A 9,532-nucleotide genomic window follows, 5' to 3' on the forward strand; every position below is an offset into this window, starting at 1 on the left:
AATTTGGCAGAGAGTCAGCCATTTCCCTCTCCATGTATTCTATATTTAACAAAACCAAGAAGGAAGGAAAATGAATTAATTTGAATTAATAAAGTTTATATACTCAAAAACTTGGAATTAATAAAGGTTATATACTCATAAACTTTTCTCAACAGCAATAGCACTAAGAACTTATATGACCTAGAACAGAAAGACAACACATGAAATTTGGTACTACTGAAGTCAATAATTAAAATAATCAATGCCACAGATTTTAGGCTTTTTGCTAAGGCCTACTCCAGTTTATTTTAAAATGTCTGTAAAATGTTCCTGCTCTAGCAACTAAAATTTATTACCTGCAGCACTGGAAGTTCAGTCTCATCTTCTGTACCTTCAGAAACTACACTTACAGCAAAAGCTGAAAGAAAAAACAGACTTCTTTCGTATTACAGGAGCTCACTTTCACAACTGATAAAGTTCTGCAGCAAAAAAAAAACCAACCTCCCTCTCTCCCCCATCATTTAGGTAGATTTTTCACATTAAATCATACTGTATTTGTAATAATCTTTGTGAACATGAGAGTCTCTTCTCATAGAATTTATACATTTGCTGCCTGACAAGTCCCACACCATCACTGGAAAAAATCACTCTGATATGAAGCCAATTTTTCTTGGCTTCAAGGCAAATAAGTCCCTTATAAAAATAAAATCTGTTCAGTCCAGTAGTTCACTTGGTAACAGCCTGATGTGCTACCACACAGGAGACCTGCAGTGCACTGGTTTTTAGGTTAAAGTTTGGATTACCAAAGCTTCTCTTGGAACTACAGAAACTTACAGCGGCTGACAGAAATTTCTATCAAAAGTGAAGATGCCCATCACAGGCTTTAAATGCCACCTTTAAACAACATTCTAACTTGTAAAGGTATGAGACCCAAATAAATGTTTACAAAAAGAACAGAGACCCCCACAGAACTAATCTGCGCAGAAGTAGCTTTGTCTTAAACGATTTATAGTGACGCTGTCCTTTGCTTACATTTCTGGTTTGTATTAGAAAAGGTAATCATAAAATGGGTTCTGGTGCTACTTTTTTTGTTGTTGATGTAGTCACCTAATTTGTCACAGCCTGCTCATTTGTAAAAGTAGTTCCATTTAACATAAGAAAGCCTTGCTAAGATTCTTCTTAAGAAATCCTTTTCTTAAAAGCACTAAAGAGATGCAAATGAAAGCAAACTGTTACAATTTGGAAGGAATTCAAGACACTATTCTTCATGGTCAAATTGATGGCTTTCTTAAAAACTGGGGCAGAAAACAGATTCAAGTGGATTGTCTCACGACAAATTTAAATTATTTATTGCTTGAAATTGACTTCAGAGCAAATTGTTAGCCATTACCATTCCCTTGATGCACTAGAAACCTACACTATAGGACAGCAAGACAAGATTGTCCTGGGTCTAGGGTGCCCCATCTCTGAACATCTACATCCTTATGCTCTTCCAGGTGGAGATCAAATTTCATCAAGTGTCCAGGAGCTGAGGTTCACAGTGACATCTCAGGTCCTGATTACCCTGCATCTCAAAGCACACAGCTAGATCCAGACATCCCAAAAATCATCCTAACACAGCAGACTCATGGTGGTCATAAATCAGAATCACAGAATATTCTAACTTGGAAGGGACCCACAACTCTCAAAGGAATGGCCAGTACAGGGACTGAATCCATGTTATGAGCACCAGGAACCAACCAACTGAGCAAACCTCAAGGTCATTTTCCTCCTTGCCTCCCAATATAGCAGTATTTACAGATTCAGACAAGGAATAACTTCCCCTACACAAACCAGATCCACACCTTCTTCTTGGCACAATTCTAATTATAAGATTAACACATAACATCCTTATTCCAGGAAATGTATTAATTATGTAGCATTAACCTGAAGAAGTGTCACCTCATAAATTCAGCTTATTCACAAGCCTATTTTCAGTTTTTAAACTGTGCACCTGAGGAATGACACATGAAACCTAAGACAACTGTGACTGACAAGAGATGCTGCCTCTGTCACCACAGTGCATTCAATAACCCATGCACACTGCTCCTAAGCTTTATAAAATATTAACACACATGATCCTTCAAACAAATCAAACAATAATCAGATCGCCTATTTCACACCACATCTTTGAGAGCACAGATAAAGCTCTTCAGGGAATTAATTAAACAACCTATTCATCCTGGTATTACAGAACCAAAGATTTGTTGAGGTTGGAAAGGATCCCTAATGGTCATTTAGTTCAACCCTCCAGAACTGGATCCTCAGGACCTTGTCTAGTTAGATTTTGATTATTTCCTACAACAGACTGCATAAACTCTCTGAGCAACCTCTTCCAGTGTTCATTCTTCGATTAAAAAAAAAAAAAAAAAAAAAAAACCCAAACAACAAAATAAACAAAAACCAAAGAAAGAAGTAATTATGTTCAAACAGAATTTCCTGTATTTCAATTTGTGTAAACTGATTCATGTCCTGTTAAGTACCACACTCTGGCTCTGTCTTCTTTATTGCATCCCACCAGGTATTTACATATTGGAACTTCTCCTTGAACCTTTTTTCTCCAAGCTAAACAGCCCCAGCTCCTTCAGCCTCTCCTTGTCATCTATTAATGATGTTCATGGTCCTTTGCAGAACTCACTCCAGTATGTCCATGTCTCTCTTGTACTGGAGAGCCCAGATGTGGATGCAGCACCCCAGATGTGTCACGCCAGTGCTGAGCAGACAGGAGGGGTCACCTCCCTTGCCCTGCTGCCAACTCTTCCCCCTGCAGCAGCCCCTCAGGGCTTTGTATTTCCCTTCACTGAACTCAGTTTCCCAAGTCTCCTGTCTGCCCGCTTCTCCAGCCTGCTGAGCTCCCTCTGAATAGCAGCACCACCAGCTGGTGCATCAACTCCCCCTGCACACTGTGTATCCTCTGCAAATTCCCTGAGGGTGCACATCCCGTTGTCATTAATGAAAGGTTAAACACTACTGGAGCCACCATGCCGCTCATCAGAGCCCATGAGCCCAAGTCAGACAGCTTTCTGTCCACTTCACTGTCCAAAGACATGGTCCGTACTTCCATCAGTTTGTTGTGACATTACAGGAGACAGGACTGAGCTCAAACTCCTTGCTGAAGTTGAGATGAACAACACCCACTGTTTTCTCCACATTCATGAAGGCAGCCATGTCATCACAGAAGTCCTTTGGGTTGGTTAAACACGACTGTCCAATCATAAAAACATGGTGACTTCTCCCAGTCACCCTCTTGTCCTTCACATGTTTGTCTTGTCCTTCCTTGTTTGGCAGTGATACTGAGGATTATTTGCTCCCAGAGACTGAGGTACCACTAGCCAACTTATCCTTGCCCTCCTAGAAGACCAGGGCAATGTTCTTCTAGGGAATCTCCCCCAGCAACCATCACCTTTCAAAGATTATCAAGTCTTGCACTGACATCAAACTCCACCAGCTCTTGTATGAGCTGCCATCAGGTCCTGTGGACTTCTGCATGTCCAGTTTGTTTAAATGTTCCCTAAACCAGTCCTCCCCCAGTGAGAGTAACTCTTCTTTGCTCCAGACTTTCTCATGAGTTTCAGTGGCCTGGGTTTGCTGAAGGTGAGTCTTAATAATATCGATCAAGGCAAAGAAGGTTCCATGTTCCTTGCCCTCTTTCATGTCCTTCTTTTAACCCGGTCCTCCAAGAAGGCCCATTATTATTTTCCCTAGTCTCTCTTTTGCTGATACACCTGCAGGAGCCCTTTTTCTTATATTTCACAAGTTGAATCTCTCATCAGGTTCAACTCCTGGTGGGCCCTGGCTTTCCTAATGGCATACCTGCACTCTCAGACAGTGTCTCCATGTTACCTGACTGTATTTCCATCTCTTGTGCACTTCCTTTTTTATGTTTGAGCTTTGTCAGGAGCTCCTGTTTGTGCATGTGGGCCTCCTGCCATCTTTGCCTGCCTTCCTGCATGTGGGGATGGATCATTGTTGTAGAAGAGCCTTGAAAACCAACCAGCTCTGACCCTGTCACACAGTGCAATTTCAACACTCACACATATAATTTATCCAACAAACCAATACAGGCAATGAATGCTACAGTCCCTTGCTATATCATTATTCTTATTCCCTGTGACTTCACTAAGGCAGCTTCCCCTCCTTTTTCAACAATTAAACACATTAAAATGACTTGGTATCTTTTACATTAAGTATATCAGGAAGACTCTTTCCAGCTAATACATTTTAATAAGACAAGAACTGTTCAGACTATTTTTAAACTACTGAAGAACCATTCACAAAAGAGACTAACAGACCCCTGAAGACACCACCAAAAAAGCCTTAAGAGTTTTCACCCGACAGTAGTGAAGTTTTTCATGCACAGAGACTGTATGAATTTATCTTAGCAACACTCTTCCACCTGATTGGCAAATCTGTTTTGCACATCTAATTTGATAAAGCAGTCTTCAGCAGTCAGCTGTGGCCAAGACTCTTCTGGCTAAGCAACCTGTTCTCTCAGCATGGAAATAAATATCCTCTTCTAAGGATTTACTGGGAAAAGGGCAGCAGGAAAAGAACATGGTAAATTTATCTGGCCTACAACATATCAACAAAGGGATCACAGGGTAGGTAGAAAATACAGTGCCTTGGAACAAATGGACAACTCCAAGATTAATTCATTCACATACAATTCACTTTCAAGAGGTTTCTGAAAAAGATGTTCCCAGGAGTGGACCACTGATAGAAAAATTCTAACTCCAGATGCAGCTCATGGCTAGGTCACTTGTACAACACAGGCAGAAAGTATAAATTCTCTGTGAGAAGGACATATTTTTGTTGTGTGCGAGGCATACATGCACAAAGAAGGATGACCTATGTCTAGGAGCTATCAGATGCTACTATAACAAACCAGTAACTTTTCATGCCCAAACATCATTATTAATTCAGACAACTGTAATGGATTTCTTTCAGTATAACTCCCTAAAGAATATATCAACCTCTGGAACTAGAGGTACCTTTGAAAAATCCAGAATTTCCCCAAGCCCCTTTTGTGTTACCTAATACAAAGTAAGCATACCTCAGTTGGACTTGCCACAGAGCACAGAGAAAATTCATTGCAAGAAAGAATTCTTCCAATTCATTGGAAGAAACTTAGAAGCTGGTAAAAGTTCAAGCCCTGTAGCTACCACAGTAACCAAAAGACCAGGGTGATTAACTATACAGTTTCTTGCAAACAAAGCTATCCAAAGCAGGAAAAAACCAGCAAGGCACCATCTTAAATGCAACTGTAATCTTGTATTTGCCACTTCATTATTTAATGCATTGTGTACTCTGAAGGTTGACACATGTTGTGCATTAACATCGTGTCATCTGGCACAAGCAGACAGAAGCAGAACCTGTCAATCACCAGTCCTCCCCTCCTTTTGCTAAATGGCCAAGAACTGAGGATAAGGAAAGAAATTTTAGACAGACTTTAAAGCTCTATATTACCACCAATCTTATCTTTATGTCTTTTGAGAGCATGACTAGAATCCACTGGAAAAGCTAGAAAACATTTTTGGATCCATTCAAAACCTGGACATGTAATATGAGAATTCCTGTTCAATTCTTATTTATTTTTGTCAATTGTTCCATTACTTCCATTAAAATTCTAATAAGTAAATAGACTTGCTTATAGCACTAGAATGTAAAACTCAGCAGTTGTTTTTACTGTTCAGCAACCAAACTGCAGGAATATGTGCAGGATAGAAAAATGGATGTAAACACTGCAGCATTAAAACACAATACACTGTATAAATACATACAATTATACAAGGTCACATTTTATATGTAGAAGCAATCCTTTCTTTGGTAATACTCTTTCATGCATAAACAACTTCCAAATGTTTAAAATTATATGTCCTTGAAGTACCAGGGATGTTAAAACTGAGGAGTTAACTCTTTGCTTTCACAGACTAATCCACCTGAGACAGAAAAGCAATACTCCTGTTATATTCCTCTTTCACAGTCTGATTCAAGGTTGACTGACCCCAGTGTTGTTCCAATCACCTCGCTGAGCTGTGGGTCAGTTTCAATGAGCTACAAAGAAGTAACAATTCTATGACAATGTATGGCAAAACTGTGATTAAAAAAACCACTTCAAATAATGACAGCCAGTGATTACATTGTATGCAGTAGAGAAAACATTGAAAACAGCATTTCTTTACACTCCTCATAATAATTTAATGAAAGGCTATTTTTGTTTTGGTTGGGTTCCTTCCCCCTTACAAGTTTTCAAAGAACATAAGGTTATATGAATTGACATGATTGCAGACACAATCGGCACTGATATTGTCAGTCAAAAGATGGGATCTTCCATTATGAGACAGCCTGTGAGCACTATAAATTAGTTCTGTGTATTTATATGCAAGTTTTTATAATATTTCTTCACTGTTGCCACCCTATCAGCATCAAAGACTCTGGTCTAGCCAGATAAGAATGTATTACAGATTCATCAGCACAAAATGGGGAGAGAGCAGGGGGAGGAGGAAGAGGAGAGGCTGATGCAAGCAAATTTGCAGCATCTGAAGCTTTTCATAAAATAAAAGCAACTACTTATATTTCTTTACACAAATGGCACATATGGGAAGAAGGCAGCTGAAATCACCACTTTGAACCACTGGAATGGCTAAATGAGTGCTGTGTACATCACTGTCTTTATAAAAGGCAAGCAAAAACAGTAGAAGAAAAAGCATCATCATGATCCCTTCTGATTGCCTAGAAGTTAGTCCATACAAAATCATCTGAATACATTTTTCCATTCTGTAAGCTGCCACTTGCAAGCTGGAATTTATGAAATAACTACTGACAGACGAACTGTTTGCTTCTGTGGAAGGCAATTCCAATTATTTCTGTTTTCAAAGAACAAATTTATTATCCAGGCCATCTCAAAAGCATGGGATGTTTGTGAAAGGACAGATCAGTAACAAAAATGGGTATTAAAAACCAAAAGAAAACCATGATACTGCAGAAAGCTTCTGGTGAATAAATCCCATACAAGGATTAATCAAGACCCGCAAACCAAGAACACAAGGGTTTCCATTTCTGCTTTCTACCTGCATGTAGGTAGGTTTCTATGCATGTACAATAAATACAGATAAGGGGAAAACTGAATCTGCTATTCTCTGACTGTGATTACAATCTGTTTGCCATCAGAAGTGCTATAGTACCTTACTGGAGCAAAACTACTCATCCTGGAAAGAATGAAATGCAGCTAAAGGAAGAGCTGTAGAGTATTAGCGCTCTCCAAAAACTAAGCTGTGTCTGTGAAAGGAAAAGTGTTTAGCAGAAGGAAAACCAAAATATCACAGTTTTACTTTGCTGGAAATGTGATTTATTGACACCAGTTTTCCCCTGCATGACTTTGATGTACAAGCCATAGTAGTGGAAGAGAATAAAATCCAAAGGCTCACAATAAGCTGACAAGGCTATGCTGAAAAAGATGGAAACATTCAGGAATAGAAATAATGAGACGTAGAACAGATGTAAACATTTACTTCTGCCTCTTACACTCACGTCAACAGCTCCCAACTCCAGGAGCCTGTAGCAGCCCAGTCTCTGACATTCTAATAATCCTTCTCCTTTCATCTTCTGACCAGACACATGAAGAACATCTCTACTACACAGTAATGTATTTCCTTGCTCTCGGCTGGCATTTTGGGCGGGCGGTTTTACCTTTCCCCCCGCCCCGAGCAGAGCACCCCGTCCGTGCGGCGCAGTCACTGGCGCGAGTGCTCCGCGCTGGGCTCGGCAGCCCCGCGCAGCTGGTTCCGGCTCCCAGGGCCGGTTTCCCGGAGCGGGCTGTCCCTGCCCGCACCCCTGGCCCCGCACGCCGCCCCGGGGGCGGGAGGCGCTCCCGGCGCTGCCCCCGCAGCCGGGGCCGCTCAGGGACCCCGCGCCGCCCGGCCGCGCTCCAGCCCGGATCGCCAACAAACTTCGGGAACGGGGCACCTCGGCTCCCCGCCCGCCTCCGCGCCGGCCGGGAAAAACAGCGGCGGCGGCGGCTCCGGCGCCACTTCGAGCTCTCCGTGCCCTCCTCCCTGCCATCCCCTCCTCGGAGGGGCCGAGCGTCCCGGGTCTCCTCCCTTCACCTCGCCATGGCGTCCCGGCCCGGCCCCCGCCACTCACCCCGGGCGCGGAGCGGCGGGAGAAGGAAGACGAGGTGCGCGCAGGCAGCGAAGAGGAGCCAGCGGCTGCAGCCGGGCTCCCGAGACATCTTGGCGGGGGCCGCGGAGCCGCACGGCGCGGTCGGAGGCGGAGGGCACGGTGCGCCCGGCTGCCCGCCTCTGCCGCAGGAGAGCGGGCGAGCGGCCTCCGGCTGGTGGCGGTGCCGCGGTCGCCGCCTGCCTGCCCGCCCTTCTCCTCCTGCTGCTGCTGGCGCTGCCGCCTTCCCGTTCCCTCCTCCCGGCAGGACCGGCCGCCAGCGCCGGCAGCGGGGGGAGGCGCTCGGCGGCCGCGGCGCCCTCTGGCGGCAGCAGCCGGACAGGCAGCGCCCCGCGTTCCCGCGGCTCCCACGCTCCCGGGGCGCTCGTACGGGACAGCCGCCGGGACCGGGAGTGAGCAACCTGCCCCAAACAAGCACAGTAAGCACAACTCTCCTTAGCCATTAACTCTTCTTAACCAGCCGTTGGAACGGGCTGCCAGGGAGGTGGTGGCGTCACCGACTTTGGAGGTGCTTAATGAAAGACTGCCCTGGTGGGGTTGACATGGTGGTGTTCAGTCGTGGGTTGGACTCAATGATCTCAGAGGTCTCTTCCAACTTAATTGGCCCTGTTATTCTGTGAAATGTTACCCAGCACTCCAACAGGAACTTCATCCACCAAAGCAAGGGACCTAATTCATCTCTAGACCAGCCCTCACAAACCCTTACCCAAGAGAGCGCACGGCACCTTCAGATAGCTTTTCCTAAACTACCTGTGTGACCAGGAGCGTGGACATGGGGTGCAGCATGGAGTACAGGCATGGCACCTGGAGCACAGCCTTGGCACCGGAGACTCCACAGCTAAAATGACTCACCCTATTTGGCTAAAGACATGCAGACCTGGAGCTGCACAAAACTGGTTTTAGGGGCAGCACAAAAGAAAAAGTAGATTCTAACGTGCGTACATGTCATGATTCAGACAGTAAATTTGGATTTAACAGAGCCACAGACCAAAGAAGAAAGATCAAGAATGGGAAACCTTGCTAGTAAACAAAAAAATGACCCAATGTGAATCCTGGCACAAGGAAGAAGAAACCATACATGGGAATGTCAGATTAGTCCTAGTGAAGCACACCACATGTTAACAACTTGCTGTAAGTTCCCCCATATGCCCCAGAATTAAACTGCTGCCCTTCAGACCCAGAGAAGCCTCAAAAAGGCAAGCAGTGATAGGACCAGAAACTCAGCAGTGTGTAGAAAATTTTCAGTGCAATGATATTCTTTCTTTTTTCTGTAACAATTAGGTCTGTATTGATAATTATTAGAATTTCACATTTCAACTATAGTAGCAAGAAACAA

The 9,532-nt window shown here is 43.7% G+C and overlaps 1 protein-coding gene across 3 annotated transcripts in view; it reads right to left on the bottom strand.

The window, feature by feature from the left end:
* Positions 1–8,432, bottom strand: part of B3GLCT (beta 3-glucosyltransferase) — a 45,636-nt gene extending 37,204 nt beyond the window's left edge. For 2 of the 3 annotated variants that reach the window (XM_064716518.1, XM_064716510.1), the window contains exons 1-2: positions 8,161–8,432; positions 336–397 (exon numbers count right to left, since the gene is read on the bottom strand). In XM_064716518.1, the coding sequence (XP_064572588.1) occupies positions 336–397; positions 8,161–8,248 (150 nt within the window). In that variant the 5' untranslated portion in view covers positions 8,249–8,432. The remainder of the gene's footprint in view (positions 1–335; positions 398–8,160) is intronic. The other variant, XM_064716526.1, reaches the window with a different exon arrangement.
* Positions 8,433–9,532: the final 1,100 nt, after the last annotated feature.

The sequence above is a fragment of the Zonotrichia leucophrys genome, chromosome 1 (assembly GCF_028769735.1).
Source record: "Zonotrichia leucophrys gambelii isolate GWCS_2022_RI chromosome 1, RI_Zleu_2.0, whole genome shotgun sequence".
NCBI classification, from domain to species: domain Eukaryota; kingdom Metazoa; phylum Chordata; class Aves; order Passeriformes; family Passerellidae; genus Zonotrichia; species Zonotrichia leucophrys.